At 44.1% G+C, this 19,690-nt stretch overlaps 1 protein-coding gene across 2 annotated transcripts in view; it reads left to right on the top strand.

Moving 5' to 3' along the window:
• The window catches only part of CFAP74 (cilia and flagella associated protein 74), a 978,701-nt gene that overhangs the window by 514,194 nt on the left and 444,817 nt on the right, over window positions 1-19,690 (top strand). For both annotated transcript variants that reach the window (XM_069241006.1, XM_069241005.1), the window contains exon 28: window positions 16,370-16,504. In XM_069241006.1, the coding sequence (XP_069097107.1) occupies window positions 16,370-16,504 (135 nt within the window). The remainder of the gene's footprint in view (window positions 1-16,369; window positions 16,505-19,690) is intronic.

Here is a 19,690-nt window from a genome sequence, read left to right on the forward strand (position 1 = left end):
CACACTCTGTGCAGTGGAGCAAACTGAGTTCTGGTGTTTGAATTGGAGCAAATTGTGTGCTGGTGCTTCAGTGACAATACAGACACGTCTGTTGCTTATGTTAGGGCCTGGGATCCCTCCTCAGAAAATTATTATGACTAATTTTGTATTTTTGACATGCAAACCTTCACAGTTATTTTTACTGACTAGAGTTAACTTCAAAAAAACGTTAATCCTTTAATTGGCATCTTCACCCACTCTCCTCTTGCCTTTCTATCTTTTACACTAACTGCTTTGGATAGCTTATTTCGAAATGTTGACATTTTATTACTTTTTATTTTTATTTTAAGCTTTGACTCTTTAGCCTTCCTCTTTTCACTATGTTTTGCATATTGAGAGGCATTATTGATAAACTTCTGCCGCGCTGTAGGTTATTTACTTTGGGTTTTGTTTAGAAGTCGCTGTACCCGTCGGTAGACTAGGCTGGACTGGAGACCTCTGTCCATGACACATGGAGCCAAGGCCTGTTGTTGTAGCTTTTGAGCGGTTACCAAATGGGGGTGCAACTTATTTTGAAGAAAGTGTGATTATGCTTTCTTCTCTTACTCGTTCATTCGGTAGGGACGAGGGTAGTTGCCAAACCAAGTGAACCACTTTACAGCAGAGCTTGTGTGACCAAGTGTGGTTCTTTCCACGTACCATATTTATTTAAGATGTGATGAAAATATAAATCTGGATATACAAAGCGGCTGCCGATACACAACAAATGTAATTAAATAACGGAAACATGCAGTTCTTTCGGTATAAAATGGATGGACAGCAGTGATTAAGATGTGCACACTTTAACTGGTAAGGCAACTCAAACTCCACCCCACTCTAGGACACTCTACGCCAATCCACTAACTTTAATCCATGTTGAACAGCAACCACGCTGGTGTACAGCATGGCTAAAATACATTGGCAAAGCCAGTAGCTCGTTCATAGGTGAGACCTATTGGCTTTGCCAGTGCTTGTTAAGTGTTGTGACAAAAGTATTGGCACACAGCTAAAGCCTTCTGTAGCCAGACTTCAAAATTAACATTCATTAGCATACCTTATTCACTTACTTGAAAGTAAGAGGTTTCAGTGATACCTTCAAAATTAATGTTTTTTTTTTCTTTTTAAAATATGTTTGTTTTAGTAAGGTGCAGTTCTCGCAGCATCTTGCATGCCATTTAGTTGGCTCTGTTTATCAGCAGTTCGTTTCCAAGCAACTTGAAGCTGGTGTCCTAGTTTATTTTTTCATGATTGGACATTTCCCGGTTTTATGAGGCGAATTGCGAGCTGCTGTCATTCCTTTGTGCAAGGGTGTTCCAATCACCAGTGTAAAATGAAAACAGCAAAAATGTCCACATCTGTGATGTGCATTCTGCTGACGTTAAAACGTCCTGGCAGCTTCAAATAACCGATGGATAAAGAGGCCTGGCCCAAACAAGCCAGTGAATGAAGAGGGCTCCTAGAGTCCACCTTGTTCGTAGACAGAGCAAACTATATTTGGCTCATCACAGACGAGGACGCAAAAACAGATTTATAATGCCCTGCAAAAGAAGCAAAACAGTATCTTAAAACCTCCGGAGAGAAGCATTATATGGGGAAAACACCGAACTTCTTTACTCCAGTGCCCTCTACTGCCCCCGTGAAGTATTGCAACACTAAGAGAAAAAAAGAAACATGGAACTGCGGTCTTTGGAAGTGGTTGCCTGTGCCCACAAACCCCCAGAGGTTTACCTGCAGACTTATAACAATGATTATCAGAAAGTGACAACCACTTAGAAAATGTTTGTTTCCTTACAGCTTTACATCGCTTTTGAGAAATGTATGTTTCACTCTAAAATCCTTTTTTGTGAATATAATTTGTCAGCGTTTTCTGAGTGTTTACGCGGCTTCTGATCTTTAGAGGAATTCACTGAGAGGCAAGAGTGACATGAAAGAAAATAATCACTTACAACAAGTGAAATTTTGAAAACCACTTTTAGAGAAAAATAACTTAACCTTAATGTCAAGTGGTCTTCAACAACATGGTAAAGGGAGGAGACAGAGATAGAGCTTGAAACTTATACACTCCTCGAAGATTTGATGACCTCAACAGTATCACTTCCAAGTTAGGGTTTTTGGTAGCAACAATGTTTTGGTTTAATGAGTGGTCCCTTGAGGAAGACCTGCACAACATTAGAATTTCACAAAGGCTTTCTAAAGGGTATTTGCAAGAATTTGTTTTTGAGGACTATTCTTAACATAACTACTTCACTCAGCCTGAATAGGGTGCCTTATTAGGTGAGATATACGCAAGCTGAAAATTGCAGTCAAATAATCTTTCACTGTACAATTGTTCAGCCTTTTTTTCTGCAACCTCTGTGGCATACTGGGAAATATCTAGCATCTAAGGGCCAGACGTAATAAACTGTTTAGCAATCGCAAGCCGCCCGATTCACAGAATCAGGCGTATGCCACGACTAAAAGGCCTTTTGGATTGTAGAAACCCTATTTTGCGATTTGTTAAGCTATTACCGAATCACAAAATAGGGATTGCAATTTGAATTATGAAGGGACATTATAAGGGCATCCCTTCCTAATAGCGACTTCCAGTGGTGTGTAAGAATGTTTTGTGACCAAAATGCTGTTGCAAAAACATTTGCAGTTTACCACCAACTTCAAGTTGGTGGTAACCAATTCACACATAGGAAGGGGTCCCCAAGTGGCCCTCCCCTTTGTGAATGTGAGTGCAAACCTTTTTAATGGTAGGCAGTGATCCCACAGAACCCTGCCTACTCTTTAAAAACGAAAAGAAAACTTTTCAGTTTTCTTTTTGAAACACATACCATTTTCCTTTAAGGAAAACCGGCTGCATGTCAAGAACAAAATAGCTTTTTTAAAAAAAATAGACGTGGTGGTCTGCTGAACCGAGCAGGCCACCATCCCATTGATTTTTGGCCATTCCCAGTGTGTCGCAAATTGGGACCTACCTCCTGAATATTGATGAAGTAGGTCCGTTTGCAACCCACTGGGAATTGCTAATGTCTCTGAAACACATTAGTACATCGCTGCTTAAGATTTTCCAATTGAGAATTGCAAAAATTAGCAATTAGGAAATGACAAATACAAAACAACGCACATGTTGCCCATTGTCTGAAATTAATGGTTTGTTTCAGCACCATGTATTGTATTGTATTGCAGCCTTTATGCAGCACTTACTATCCCTACATGGGCCACTGAAGCGCCTGCATTCATGGGGGGACAGGTTACGCTGTAAAAGATGTGTGGTTGGAAGGGTGTTGTCTTTATTTTTGATCCTATGTGGGAAGTGTTTCCATGTTGGGCATGAAGACCACTGAGGTTCCGTTATTATTTTATGGGGCTCAGCTCTTAAGTGAGGTTAGAAAGATAGACATGCAGTTAATCTTTTTCAGTATGCTAGCCCCTTTGTGGCATTTCTGAGGATCATAATCTATTTAGCTGGTTATTGCAGAAAGAAACCTGCTGGGCTAGCCTTTATTACCACCATACCACATCTGAATGTTATGTTATTGTGAGTTGTGTAAAAAAAAAAAAAAAAAGTCATTGTGTGTAGCTAGTTGGAACCTGCAGTGATGGACTAGTTTAGTTCTCTGATTGACCAGCAGTAAGTAACAGATCTCTTCAGATATTCCATGCCTGATCAGTTAGTGATAGCTTGCATATAGGCTAGTACAGTACTGAATGATAGGCAAGACCCGTAGTGGATATGTCTTGCATGAGTGTAAGAGAATTAAGCTATAGTAAGCTGCCAACCTCTGATGTGGTATTTGTGTTAGGGACAAAATGGTTATTTATGAACTGACTTTACTCAGGCTAACAATAGGTCAGTCATTTTAGCTTACCAGGATATAAGAAGGTAGTGTATTGGTTGGGTTGTTACCTATACGTTCATTGTACACTGCTGGTTGAACTTAAAGGTGTGATTATCTTTCCGTGTTTGGTACCAATGTTGTGAGGTGATTTAGTTTTCTTGGAAATAGCCAAGTTTTCAACGTCTTGTGAATTGTATATGTTTCTGGATTCTTCTATTCGATGCTGAGAGCTTGATGGCTTTTAGGGAAACAGTTGTGCCTCATATTGATTTCTTATGGTAAGGTGGTATGTCACAAAGATGGACCACCTACTTGAATTTACTGCCCACGTAGAAAGCCTTTTGTTTGCCAATAGAACGTTCATTACTTCTAAAAGTGATGTGTAATTGGACAGGTACTGATCTCCCAGGTTACAAGCAGCAAGATTGAGAGTGTTTAGCCTGTGGTGTAATATTAGACTCCTACCTCGAGAGATTAGCCTCTTTATCTGTGGCATGGCTACACGGTGTGTAGCTAATCTGCAGTAGGGCTGGATACCTGGTCCACTCTGTGGTGAAAAAGAACAACTATGCTGTCTACTGTTTTATCTTCTGAAGTACTTTATCCATTTTTAGAACACATGATGCAGGTTGAACTTCAGGTCCTGGGAAAGAGAGTCTCCTGCCTAATGTGTTGTGGGGAACTCTATAAAGCACAATTTGCAATGTTTTCTGTTGGCCCAACTTGCACAAAGTTCTGTGTCCAGTTTGCCTCACATCCGGAAAGCAGAATTTGTAACATTTAGCAACAGCATGTACTTATGGTTTCCATGTCCCAATCTGCTCAGCCGGTCCACTTTCATGTTCTGCTTGCTTCTAGTTCACCTAATTTTCTGTCTGTGGCCTAGTTCTATAAGGTGATTACTTATTTGCTGAAGACTTTTGAACCTACTCACTTTTTCTTGTTGATAAAAAAAGACTTGGTAATGTGTTGTCTGTCAGTAATAGGTCCTGTTTTTCATGGATGATCGATTAAAAAGGTCCTCAAAGCTAGCCTCACCACTCTCATGCCAGTTAATATATGTGCAGGTTCTTTTTGTAACCCAGCCTTAAGTATTGATCAATGTGCTACCGATTGCACTCCCTAGCCAAGGAGAAATGTATCTGTTGCTAGTGTGACGTTCATGCAAGTTGGTTAAAATGTCATCTTCAAATATGATTGAGTGGACATCCGATCACTGGATTGCGTTGCTGAGAACTAAGGGGAGAGAGATCAAGTTTGGTGGATGCCCAAAGAATTGTGTCACTCATGGGGCCAGTGCCACTGTATAGGTTTTATCTGTAAGTATGCGTGAGAGATGAGGAATATTCAAGATGTCATCAAACCCAGATGATGTAGGATCGATCTACTAGCTTGTAAATTATTTTCTGAGAAGGTTGACAATGTCTTGTAATTGTGCCTCACTCTTTTGGGGAAAGGGAATAGATCTGGAGAACAAGGGTCCAGATTAGACTCTTTGAGTTGAAGCCCCTGTGACGGTCCCAGAGAACGGTTTTTACTTGTTGATGGAAAATACATGCTATCTCACGGTATGAACGGGTGGCTTTTAATAAACAGTCATCTAGGTAAGAGTACATAGGGAAGTAATTCCATTAAAGATGGGCAGCCACCAACCCCATACATGCAAACATTTCAGGGCAGGAAAGTGGGAGATTTTGAAATAAAATAATTAAGGGCGATGTCTTTCGCCATTTACTTTTATTGAAACAGAGGCAATTTCAAGCAGGAGACAGCTAAAATGAAGCCATTTTGGCTTCAAAAATCTGGTGTCTCCCCCCTTAGTCTGGTCTCTTGGCATGCATGCACCCCTGTCATCTTTGTAAAAACTCTGGAGGACGAGGACAAAAGAGAGGAATGCAAAAATGGTAATTGTTCACTTCTACCAAAAATATTTCTAACCATTAGTGACTGTGATTGAAATGTGGACGTATACATCTTAGCGGTCCAGTAGTGCCATACAATCCTGTTGCTATAATGATATTAAATGTGATGTAGCTTCACCATTTTGAATGTCGTTAATTAAAAAAAAAAGGTTCAGGAAGTGTTGCTCTAGAAATAGATGCAAACCGCCTTCATTTTTGGCAATAAGAAAGTATCAGAAGAAGCATCCATTGCTCGTTACACTCAAAATTCTCTCGACAGCTTGTTCATAGAGCTGAGATTTCTGATGGATACAACTACCTGTGGATTCCTCACCTAATGAATTCTCCCCAATGCGCAGCATTCGACTGAATTTTCTTTCCAGATCTGCACATCGGTGAGGACGTCACATTTGCCAGACTCCACGCAATAAGCGGTCCTCGCCAGCGTGCTGACGTCAGTTCCCTTTTTTCAGTGCCTTCGATAATGGGTACTTCTACCAGCTCTTGTGTCGATCGCTGTTGAAGGGATACTTTGTTTTTATCTGATAATGTCTGTTCCGAAGAAGTCCGGATTCAAGCCTTGCAGAGAGTGCGGAGGTCGTATGTCAGTCACTGACCCGCATAAATACTGCCTCTGGTGTCTGAGTTCATACCATGAAGTAAATGAGTGTGGGTCGTGTCAGAAGATTAATCCAAAAGCTCTCAAGGAGCGGGAGGCCAAGTTATTTTTAGCAAAGGCTAAAAAGGAGAAGGAAAGGAGTCGGCATAGATCTTCGTCGAAGTTGGCGAAGAGTCATAAGTGGCGTCATCATGATTCCCGGCGTCGTTCCAGAAGAAGCCGTTCGAGGTCTCCTTCTACTCAATGCCATAAGTCGGGGGAGGTCAGCCTGACGGTGACTCCCCAACCTCTGACTCCACAGACTTCACTGGCGCCGTCAGTCTTTGAAGTGACGGAGCCTGGGAGTCCACGTTTTTCTCCGGGGCAGTCTGATGTCCAAGATCCGGTGCTGGCGCCACAAGGGTATCCTGCCTTCCCTACTCCGGGATCAGATCCGGCGGCATTCCATAATGCCATGTTTGCCATATTTCAGAATATGGCACTGGGAGGTGGTGCGCCAGCTGGCCCCACTGGTCCCTTGGCATTTTCTCCGGGTGCTCCAGCTCCTTACAGACCGACGCCATTTATGCCATTCTGTCCGGCAGGGGGCACTAGGCCGGTGCTGGCTGTGCAGGTGCCGTCGACATCGGTGGAAGGACCTTCGACGCCGATGTATGTCCTGATGGCAGCAGGAGTATCGATTTAGAATATGGCACTGGGAGGTGGAGCGCCAGCTGGCCCCACTGGTCCCTTGGCATTTTCTCCGGGTGCTCCAGCTCCTTACAGACCCACGCCATTTATGCCATTCTGTCCGGCAAGGGGCACTAGGCCGGTGCTGGCTGTGCAGGTGCCGTCGACGTCGGTGGAAGGACCTTCGACGCCGATGTATGTCCTGATGGCAGCAGGAGTATCGATTTAGTCTCCTTGGAGGCGGACGGCGTCGGTTGGGAAAGATCTGCTATCCACGGCACCGATGGATCCATGCTGGCGTCAGATGGTTCCTGAAATCAGATTATGTCACCAACTCCACACCGATCTTCGACGTCGATCAACTCTTTATCGACTCCGAGGCTGGAGGCCAGATTGCATTCTGGAAGGAAGGCCCTAAGGCTATTGGAGGAAAGAGAGTACCAGAAACAGCTCCTGGAGGAAGGGGAAATTGTAGAACCCCTAGGTGACTTTCAGGGGGTAGACTCTGCCAGTGGGCTTGACACTTCCCCGGAATGGGACTTAGCCTCACCAGGGGAGTTTACCAAGGAGGCAGCCTTGTTTCATTCAGTTGTAAGGAAGGCTGCAGATTTCTTGGATCGCCCACTGCCTTCAGCTGAGGTCAAGACCAATATTTTGACATATGTGTTACATCCAGCCTCAGCTGTTGCAGAGCCGTTGCTGCCTTTTAATGAGGCTCTCACTGACCCAATTTTGGATGTGTGGAGAAAGCCTGTTTCTTCGCCGGCAGTTAATAGATCTGTTGCCCGGAGGTATAGAGCGAATCCAGGGGACCCAGGGTTTCTTGCTAAACATCCGTCTCTGGAGAGTCTTTTAGTGCAGGCGTCATGTTCATAGAGGTCTGCTCCTGGCTCTTTCCCTGGTTTGCCTTCTGACACGGAGTCCAAAAGAATTGAGCAGTCGGCAAAGAAGGTGTTTTCATCATGCAGCATGGCTCTCAAGTCGACAAACATAACCTGCATCCTGGGTAGATACATTTATGCTTTTATGGACGCGGCTAAGGCTGTGCTGCCTGAAATGCCCCAGGACTTGCAGGGACTTCTCTCGGATGCCCAGGCTGCAGCAACGCAGGTCATACAATCAGGACTGGACACTACGGACTTGGTTGCAAGAGCCATGGGTACCTCTATCGCCACCAGACGACATGCTTGGTTACGATCGTCTGGGTTCTCTACAGATGTTCAAGCTACTTTATTAGATCTGCCCTTTGACAGTGAAAAGCTTTTTGGCACTAAAGCTGATTCTTCGCTGAAGCGTTCAAGGCCTGTAGGGCAATGGCGAATTCCTTGGGCTTGCAAACTGGTTCGACCCTATTTAGGTTGTTTAGATGATTTAGAGGATTTGGACGAGGGGCGTCCTTTCGTGGAAGATCTCGGGGCACAGGCCAGCAGCCCTCAAGTCTGCCTTACCGATCTTATAGAGGGTGGGGTAGAGTCGGCACTAGAGGGGCCACCCAACAGCAGCACCCTGCCTCTTCTTCTTCCCCAGGGGGGTCCCTGCAGGGAAAGCAACCTTAGTCCTCTCACCATTGCATCCCATGTCTCTCCTGCAGGGGGAAGATTATCTGTTTTCCATCGCATGTGGGAGTCGATCACATCAGACTCTTGGGTCATCAGTATTGTGAGGAAAGGCTATGCTCTTCCCTTTCGGGAGACTCCTCCTCCCTTCCCTCCCCGTCTTTCTTTTTGTTCAGAAGACGTTCTTCTGTTGTTCGAACAGGAGGTTCTATCCCTATTATAAAAAGGTGCAGTGTAGTTGATTACGGAGCAGGAAAGGGGTCAAGGATGTTATTCAAGATATTTCCTGATCCCCAAGAAAGATGGTCGGTTGAGACCTATCCTGGACCTGAGGATTTTGCATTGGTTCCTCAAACAGGAGAAATTCAAAATGCTGACTCTAGCACAGGTACTTTTGGCGCTGAACAAGGAGGATTGGATGGTGTCTGTCGACTTGCAGGATGCTTGTTTCCATATTCCCATTCTCAAGTCGCACAGGAAGTATCTCCAGTTTTTGGATCACAACACTAACACTAACAGTTTGCTGTCCTGCCTTTTGGTCATACTTCAACACCTTGAGTCTTCACAAAGGTGATGGCGGTGGTTGCAGCAAGTCTCAGGAGGAAGGGAATTGCGGTATTCCCTTACCTGGACGATTGGTTGATCAAAGCCACGTCTCCAGAGCTCGTGCTGCATCACCTGCAGATGACAACCCAGTTGTTGTTCGATCTGGTCTTTTCGATAAATGTACCCAAGTCTCACCTAGAGCCCCCTCAGCATCTCCTGTTCATAGGGGCAGTACTGGATAAGCCATTGGATTGGGCCTTTCCTCAGCCACAGCGGATTCAGGACATTCAGGCATTGATTCCAATGTTTCAAAGTGGAGCGGTTGTTTCAGTCCTCAAGGTCCTTCGTCTGCTCGGTCTGTTTGCTTCATGCATTCTGTTGGTCACTCATGCACGCTGGCACTTGAGGGCTCTTCAGTGGTGTCTCCGCAGGCAGTGGTTTCAGCACAAAGGGGAACTTGAGGAGTCGATAAAGATCTCCAGAGACACTGCAGCGGATCTACAATGGTAGGCTGTGGACAGCAACCTTTCCCAAGGAAGGCTGTTTTCACTCCCACCACCAGTGGCCACAGTTATAACGGATGCTTCCACTCTAGGGTGGGGAGCTCATGTGGGGAACCTGAAGATCAAAGGTCATTGGTCTCCAGTGGAGCAGATGTTTCATATCAATCTGCTGGAATTGCAGGCGATACGTTTGGCTCTCAAGGCCTTCCTCCCTTCCCTTCGCGGTCAGTCGGTCCAAGTCTTGACGGACAACACTACAGCGATGTGGTATGTCAACAAGCAGGGAGTAGTAGGGTCGTACCTTCTCTGCATAGAAGCTCTGCGACTCTGGTCTTGGGCTCAGGACCATCGGATTTGCGTAGTACCGAATCATCTGGCTGGAGTTCTAAACTATATGTGCGGACAGTCTCAGTCAGCACTTCTTAGCCGATCATGAGTGGTGTCTCCATCCGGACCTGGTCCTTTACATCTTCCGAATGTGGGGGTTTCCCCAGGTAGATCTGTTTGCCACTCGGGAGAACTCGTGCTGCCCGTCGTTCTGGAGCCTCCAGTATTCGGTGCATGGAGCATTGGGGGACACGTTTCAGATGCAGATGTCCTGGAAAGGTCAGTAGCTTTATGCGTTTCCCCCCATACCCTTGATTCCTCAGGTTCTGAGGCAGATTCACCAAGACCGGGCCCAAGTCATTTTAATAGCACCGGATTGGCCGAGAAGGGTGTGATACACAGACCTTCTCCAACTTTCACTGTGCCCACCGCTCCGTCTCCCTTACAGGGCAGACCTCCTCTCGCAGTCACAAGGGCAGGTTCTACACCCTCGCCTCCAGAGCCTGCACCTTCATGCCTGGAGATTGAATGGGGCAACCTGAATTCCTTTTCTCTCCCGACGGAAGTGGTGGACGTTATTTTATCGGCCAGGCGACACTCCACCAAATCTATCTATGCTGGCAGATGGGCAAAATGTGTTGCTTGGTATGGAGAGAAGCAAATTAGCCCTTTTAAGGCTCATTTGTCATACATATTGTTGTTTGCATTGTCTTTGGCACTGCAGGGTTGTGCAGTCGCTACAGTCAAAGGCTATCTATCGGCTCTTTAAGCCTTTTTATGTTTACCTGATAAACCCTCCTTATTCAAATCCCCTTTAGTATTAAGGTTTTTGAAGGAGCTTACTAATAGGTTTCCTCCCACTCCGTTTCTTATGCCCCAGTGGGATTTAAATTTAGTATTAACTTTTTTAATGGGTTCACCCTTTGAACCTTTACATTCTTGTCCATTAAGACTATTAGTCTTGAAGACTGTTTTTCTAACGGCCATCACGTCTGCTAGGCGTGTGAGTGAACTTCAAGCTCTCTGTGTTCATCCCCCTTTTACGACCTTTCATGCTGACAAGGTGGTGCTAAGGACCAGGGTGGCTTTCCTCCCCAAAGTAGTCACTCCTTTTCATTTGGGGCAGTCTATCACACACTCATCCTTTTATCCTCCTCCACATCCATCTAAGGAGGAGAAGAGACTACATCGGCTGGACCCAAGGAGGGCCTTGAGTTTTTACATAGACAGAATGAGAGAGTTCCGCTTGGATGACCAACCCTTTGTCGGATACGTGGGGAAGAGGAAGGGCAAGGCCGTCCACAAAAGAACACTATCCAGGTGGGTCATTCTTTGCATTAAGATATGCTATTCATTGGCAAAGAAGGTACCTCCTGTTGGAATTAGAGCCCATTCCCCCAGGGCTACGTCGGCCACTTCGGCCCTGGCTAGAGGTGTTCCGGTGGCTGACATTTGTAAGGCCGCGACTTGGGCTTCCGTCCATACTTTCGGGCAGCATTATTGCTTGGACTAGGAAGTTAGGAGGGATGGCCATTTTGTGCGGTCTGTGCTGCAGGATTTCTTGGTGTGATCAGTCAGACACCCACGTCCAAGGCGGTACTGCTTAGGGACTCTATTCATTAGGTGAGGAATCCACAGGTAGTTGTATCCATCAGAAGAACAAGTTACTTACCTTCGGTAACGCCTTTTCTGGTGGATGCACTAGCTACATGTGGATTCCTCACAGTCCCACCGCCTCCCCGTTGTCTGTCTGTTCAGACCAAGATCTCCTTGGGTGTATATATATATATATTTGTATATTTCTGTATGTATGTATATATATATATATATATATATATATATATATATATATATAAATGTGTGTGCATTTTTAAATGTGTATTCTTATAAGAATATATATTGATATTATTTGTTGTTTATTTTTTAATAAAATTTGTATAAAGGTTTTCATTGATGCAATTGTAGTGAATGATTGATGTCGGTTATCACCTATTAGCCTCAAAGGCACGTACAAAATGGTGTAAACTGACGTCAGCACGCCGGCGAGGACCTCTTATTGCCACGATGACATCAGACAGAGTCGCGTGGAGTCAGGCAATTGTGACGTCCTCGCCAACGTGCAGAGCTGGAAAGAAAATTTCCGTTGAATGCTGCGCATTGGGGAGAAATCATTAGGTGAGAATCCACAGGTAACTAGTGTATCCACCAGAAAAGGCGTTACCGAAGGTAAGTTACTTGTTGTAAGGAGTGGAAGACATGGTGTGCCCCAATGACTTACTAGTGGCTCTACTGTGTTTGAAGTAAAGGTAAATGGCTAACAAAGGAATCATTCTAAGTCATCATTTATGAAAATGACAATAAATTGTTTATCCAAATAGTGACAAATCAAATTGCATTTGACTGTTGGAGGATGTATAAAGATTTACAGATAAATTAGATTTAAAGAATCTGGCGTATACAATAATGCAAACTCAAATCTATATGTTGTACATATAATCATGAGGAGCAGGGTCAAGGCTGATTTGCATATAGCTGGGTCCAAAGTGAGGTGGCATGGCGGGCAAAAAAAGATGGATTGGGATGCAGCCTTGAGTGATTGCCAGTGGCTGAGATTAATGCAATCTCTCCATCCTTTACCTTGTTGTTTTTGCATTTGCCGTCCTGTGTGCGCCGAGGATGCCCAGACATGGGTCCGAGGCTCACTGTGCCACCAGAACCAAGCTATACCTGGCTGCAGAGCCCTAACTCTGGTGAAACTGGTCCTAGTTTGCTTGTTTTCCGGTTCAGGGAGGACCTGGCCTGACATTTTGGGCTTGGCTGTTCCCATAAGGAGCAGGGTCAAAACTGATTTGTATTGGCGTGGTCCAAAATGATAGACAAAAAAAACAATAGATTAGACTGCGACACCATCAACTTGTTTTTGCTTGTGCGTAGATTGTCATTACAACCAGTGATCTTTGTGAGGTCCGTGGATTTCAGGGATGTTCGGTGGCAGTAAGAGAGTAGATGGGAGAGCTCCTGTGTCATTGCTTGTTGTTCAATAACCTTATTACAACAAATTATCTGGTTCCTGTTTTTACTAAAGTTTGGGGAGGAGGAAAGGGTATGGACCCACGCTGATGCAAGTATTTTTAAAGGGTCGGGGGATTAAACATGTTTGCACATCTTTATCCAATCCTCAGTGTCACAGCATAGTTGAGAGGGCCAGTCGTTTTATCAAAGTAATATTACAAGTGGCAGGAAGTCTGCAGGAGAGTCCGTGGACAAAATGGTGTCAGCACAAATTATTACTGTGAGTGATGTGACATGTATTTTACCTTTTTAGGATGATGAGAGGAAGAGATCTCATAACCAAATGAACCCCACATTGGATGAAGGAGTCTAAAATGCAGAGTGAGGAATTTAACAAATTAATAGGAAAGAGAATTTCAGAAGGTGACTATGTCAAGATCGAATTGGGCTAGAAGAGCGACAATGTTAGTTTTCTTATCCCATGGCAGTGGAGAATGTACATAATTGGTATGTAGTTCAATCAGAAGTAATTTGGCAGAAGAGTTGTTTTGTATTGCAAAAAGGTAAAGGAGCGGAAAAAAGAGTAGAAAGTCATGGGGAAGTGGAAAAAGAAGGACAGAAACGCTTGTAGTGGTTACATGTTAATGGGCGACGCGCAGATGGTTAACCCTGAAATATAAGGGAAGTGGTTGATGCGCAGCAGAATGTGTGAATGGGAAGGCAGCAGGAGTGGACAGAGGGACTCTGCAAAGAGTAGTGAGTGGTCCTTGGTGCACGAGGTGAAGCTTGCAAAGAAGATTATGCACCTGGTAGATTTCGTGACTTTGTTATGAACTAGCCGACCAATGAATATTCATCAGTAAGGTTTTAACTATTTCCTTGTTTTTCCCATTGGTAACGAGAAGTTAGATATTAGAAGAGTTGACAAATGTGTATGCTTTCTTCTCATTGATCTTTAACGTAAGTCGCAAGCCACATTCCTCTACTGACTCATTCGGAAAACTTGAATACTATTTCATATATTATCCACACAGTAAACCTCGTTTTCCATCATAATTATGGTAACGGAACGGAGATAAGCTATATTGTGCCTGCACGTAGAGATCTCCCTTCGTGCTGTCGCGCATATGTCGTCACTGCCGTCGTGCACCGGTAACCAGAGATCTTTGTGAGGTCACCGGGTTCCAGAGATGTTTGGTGGCGGTTGGCAGAGAGCAGGAGGAGGGGGAGCGCCTGTTGCGCTGCTGGTCGTTGAAGAAACGAGTCTGTTTCCTCCTGTTACTTCATTATGCCTGATTGATAAGCTGAGAGGATGTGAGGAAGCCTTCTTGTGATCCAGCGGCCTACCTGAGAGCAAGGTCGAGTAGGTTTTGCGACCCTCAGCCGGTAACGCTGCCTGGCGTCCACTTATTTTATCCGCTAATGCCCTGACCACCTGTAGGGACAGGTGAGTGCGCCCCGAAAAAAACAGAACTGAGGCTGCATCCGAGAGAGAGAGAGAGAGATTGTATTTCTGAAAGCTGGAAAGGCATTGAGAGTATTACGGGTGGAATCTCAGTTGTATTGTACTCTGATCTTCGTGCCTGTGAAAAGGTGAATGACCAGATTTTTCCCCCTTCTCTATTTCTAGAGGGGCCTATCAGTTTTACTTACCTGTCTGCGCTGAGCCATTGGCTTGTGTTCTCAGGAAACATTAGGGCTGCATTTCAGGAAGCATAGAACGTTTCTCATACACGCAGATGGCATTCTATTGTATGTGTTAGAGCCGAAGCAAGCAAACCCAGCTCCAGTTATCAACGAGTGCATGAGATTTTCTAGGCTATCAGGCCTCCGTACCAACTAGAACAAACCAGCAAGATTCCTGCTGACTTCTAATCGGGCCCCATTGAGATGGAATGACCATTCGGTGCAATATCTAGGATTGCAGGCCCACCACAAGACGGATGCGATTTTGATATAGGAGTGCTCCGTCTCCATGTACTTTGCATCTTGCCCACCTGTTTCCTCTCATCCTCCTCTGGATATGGTCGTGTGGGCTTTTGTGGCTGCAAAGGTTTACACAGAGGTGCGGTAGTAACTTATGTACCATTGTGTGTCCTAACATCATTTGTGTGGCGCAGCAAGCCACTGTAACATACTGGGAACAAAAGAGGGCACCCCGAAATCCTATTAGAATGACAAATACATTGTCTGGTGCTCTAATCTTTGTGAGTGGTATGTTACAGTGATTAATAATACACATAGGGTATCATAGTATCCATTACAATCACCGTTACCTAAGGTAGTAACTTTTTCATTTATATAACCCAAAAAACTAATAGAGTCGCTGTGTATGTGGTCTGAATGTCTGCAGCGTTTTGAGCTTTATGTGATCCAGTGTTTGAGTCTTTGGTGATCCAGTGCTTTGCTTGCTGTCGTGAATTAAAAGACCATGAACTTAGTGCCTGATTGAAAGTCGGATGGATTTCCCATCCACCTTATTGCAAGTACCATAGAATATTATGCACTTGTAAAAAGGTGGATGGGTTATCCGTCACGTTTGCGACATAGTAAATCCGTCTGCTAAACTCCAAATCAGGCACTAGGTACCTTAAGCAGGGAACAAAATATATTTAAAAAAATAAGCTATCATGTTCATCCTCTAGCATCTCAAAACAAATAAATCCAGCAGCTTAATTTTGTATCCTTTGGGCTGACAGTTTATGTTTAGGATTGCCCATGACATGTCTTCGCTGTGCTATTGAATACTTCTTTGTTTATTGCTGATAACCTATTCGTAAAATGCTACACAATCTCCGCTTCAATGAGCTAAGATTTCAAAAGACAATCCGATTATTTCTAATTATATACATAGCAATTAAAAGTCGCATTAAGACCCCCTAGTGCAAATACAGGGCTAGCTCTGTTTCGGGTGGTACATACTGCACCCTGAAATGCATTCCAAATTTTGCACCCTGGAATGCAGTCAAAATTTAGCCAATTGGAAATGCTGGTAATTTTCTAACAAGTATCTCATTAGGTTTTGTATTCCGTGGGGTAAACAGAGTTCGGTGCGTAATTGGCCCATATGCAGATAGCGAATATTAATTTGGCATGTGGACAGATGCACCTGCCGAGGAATCCAATTTATGGTGGTACAAAAACACGTTTTCACCAGAATTGGAATTAGCTTCGTAGTTGTCATCTGGGCATTAGAATGCTTTTAAACATAAAGCTAAATTATGTGCCATATGCATTTGATGCAGTGAAGTAATCTTTTTTTCAGAAGATGAATCTATAAGAGATATAGATATTGTTCTGTAGATGTTGTGCATTGGACACCAGCGTGATTGAGGAACTTGACATAGATTTACCCCAAATCTACTCTTGTTTTGTGTTGTCTCATCCACAGAAATGCTTGGTGCAGGTTGCCTTCCAACCTTCTCTGGACGACCATACTATCCGGGAAGAGGCTATAAGGATTCTTTGCAGAGCAGCTGACGCGAGAGATGCACTGGAAAAAGTGGTGGTGGAACAAGAAATTCTGGTAAGGTGTGCTCTGCATGTATGATTTGAAGGAACTACTGTAGAATCTAGTCAATTGTAGTTGATTTTTATTTCGCTAAAATATTTGGAAGCAGTTTAAGTAGTGAGAGAAAAGGCAACGTTTGTACTCTGCACTGGAACTCTTCAGGCCTTTGATAGGTTCAGAGACTGACATCAGCCTCTTAGTTTTTTGGGTTCCAAGCATCCTCCTGAATTATCCAGTGACTCCCAGAATATGCATGATATTTGAGTCTGCATACATGTACGTTACTTAACTAGTTTGGTCTTTATCAAGATATCTCAGGATCCCTGGATGGTCTTAAAATGATCTGTCCAAAATATTGATTGGTCCTTATCTCACAGGCGGGACTGTGCCATTTTCTCAAAGTACATAGGTTTTGCCAAAATTCTAACCATTGATGCTTCTGTAAGAATTCGATGTTGTTGAATTAGACCAGTACAGTGTTCATTGCTTCCCTAAAAAAATAAATTTTGCTCCATGGCAAGGACAGCATTTGCTACTTGTGTGCCTCATTAGGAGACCCTGCTTGGAATAATACTTTTTACTGCTTGCTGGGCTTGTTTTCTGGTTCTCATGTGGTTCCAGCCCAAAGCTTCTGGACTGCCCGAGAATTCTGCTTCTTTCTATTATAACTTCTAAAGAATATTAGCTATTGCAGTGTCCTTAAATGAACCTGTTCCCCCACCAGACTCAATATAGAAAAATGTTTCTTATGATATTTAGTCACTAGTGCTAGGTGGAACCACTTGTTCCTCAGAATTGACTCTTTCAGAGATTCACATGCTTGAATCATTCCCTGTCATCGAAGGGGGAGTCCCCGGTATTATAAGTAGTGTACATTATAATAATAGGCTTTAAAAGGAAAGCAAAGCTCAATTTAACAGCCTATCTATGTCCCTTCTTAAAAAAGGACCAAAGCTATGCTTTGACCAATCAGGGGACAGCACCCTCTAGAACCCTCACCACAGAGGCTCCAGTTCCTTAGATTTTCTACTGCACGTCAGGTGATAGGAGTCTCCCTGAGCTCTGCTCAGTTTTTCTCTTCAGAGGTTACTTCAACTGAACACTTATCAGGTCAGCTTTAAAAAATTATATTTTATGACAGCCTGGGACATTCCCACCAGGTCAGGATCTCCAAGGAAAAACATTTTTAAGCCGTGTAACACCTGTGGCAAAAAGAGACTTTACTCAGAAGACCCTCACAGTGAGTGTATTTTTTGTCTCTATCCAGAGCAAAAGGTTGTGGACTGCACAATCTGTAGAACTTTCTCACAGAAAACCCTAAAAGACAGAGAAGGAACTCCTCTCGTGGTTGCAAAAACATAAATCAAAAGAACATACATTCTCTAGGGAAGAGAGTGATGACTCTGTGCAAACTGAGAAATCCCACAAGAGGCAAAAAGATCTTTGGAAGCGGACCCTCCAGGGCCCAACAAAAAAGCACTTAAACATTCTAATGGAAAAGAGATGGTGCCACATAAGAAATCTTCCTCAAGAGTCTCTTTTGGGCCTTCAACACCGGCTACTAGAGAAAGTTCTGTCAGAAAAATGTCGAAATCGCTTCCTTCTTCAGCAAAAACTATTCCTGGTAAAACATGTAAAATTTCAAAAATTCCTTCACCGTCAACGACGGTCTCGTCGGCGATGTTGTAGACTACATCTACAACCATAACTCCAACTTTCACCACGGCGACATAGCCTATGATAATGTCCTCATCTCCATTGTCGTTGACGACCATTGTATCCTGGATTACGACGAGGCCTCTGTTAACTAAAAAGAGTAAAATACTGCAGTCGACGAGCCCGACAGCTACGTTGACATCCTTGCCGTCAACGATACCACCGTCGACGAGGGTTACCAAAAGATCATAATCGCTGACGACGCTACTGCCGATGACCTCATCATCGGCGAAACCACCGTCAATGATCTCATCGTCAATGAAGCCACCGTCGACGAACTCATCGTCAATGAAGCCACCATCGATGACACCACCATTGACGACGCCACCGTCAACAAAGTCTTCGTCAACAAGGCCACCGTCTACAACACCATCGTCAATGATACTATTATTGTACCGTCGACATAGTTACCTCCAACAATCACGTTGCCTTCAACAACCTTGATGCCTGTAACTGGCCTGCCCCCTGCAGACCAACTGTTATGTCCAGAATACATCTCCCCAAGTAAAGTCACGCCATTTCCACCGCATCATTTATTAGACGATGAGTCAGAGGATGAAGGACCTTTTGGAGTAGTGCACAGCCCATCCGAACTGCAGGTTAAGTACCAGGATGATGAACAGTACTATCATCCCAACATTTACATCACTGAGAATGTACAACAGACCTACCAGCCTAGCACACCAATACAGAATCAAACAGTCCAGATGCCACAGGACTTGATTTTTAACCTGCAAGCAATGCTGCAGGATTACTATAAACGCTTTCCCGGAACTGCACCTCCATCGCAGCTTCAAACACCATCAAGATCACTTCTACAAATGCCACCTACTCGTCCTTCTTCGCTATCCTTTTCAGGGATTCTGCTGTCTATAATACCATTAGCGGATCCACCGTCAGATGATCAACATACATTGCAGGATGAACAGGAAGAAGAAGGAGAAATAAGGGATCAAGTCTCCATGTCTTCAGAATGGGACAACTACATCACACAGCCACCATCACCACCACAGCCTCCTCCTGTTGACTCGCCACCAGACGCCATTGGTGGTTTACATAGTATAATGGAGCATGCAGTAAAAATGTTTCAGTTACCTCTAACCTCTAAACAAACAGACTGTTTCTTGTGTGATTTTAAGGAACCCAGAGAGAAGTCAGTGAAAGCAATAACCATAATAGATTTCATCTGGCAAGAGTGTATTCGCACTATGAAGAATCCAGCCACTGTTGCAGTAGTCATACCAAGACGGGATAAGAAATATAAAGTTCCAGACAATGTTCCAGCTTGTTTATTAGGACATCCAAAGCCAGACTCTGTGATAAGTCAAGCTGCCCAGAGGCGTTACAAAAACCCATCAACACCCATTACAACACCACCTGATAGAGATGGGCGCCGACTCAGTTCTATTGAAAAACGATTCTTGAGTATGACAGTTTGTGCAGCTAATTCTCTTGAGATTCTGGCAAGGTTCGACAGACAAATGT

Source organism: Pleurodeles waltl, chromosome 6 (genome assembly GCF_031143425.1).
Source record: "Pleurodeles waltl isolate 20211129_DDA chromosome 6, aPleWal1.hap1.20221129, whole genome shotgun sequence".
Taxonomy (NCBI): domain Eukaryota; kingdom Metazoa; phylum Chordata; class Amphibia; order Caudata; family Salamandridae; genus Pleurodeles; species Pleurodeles waltl.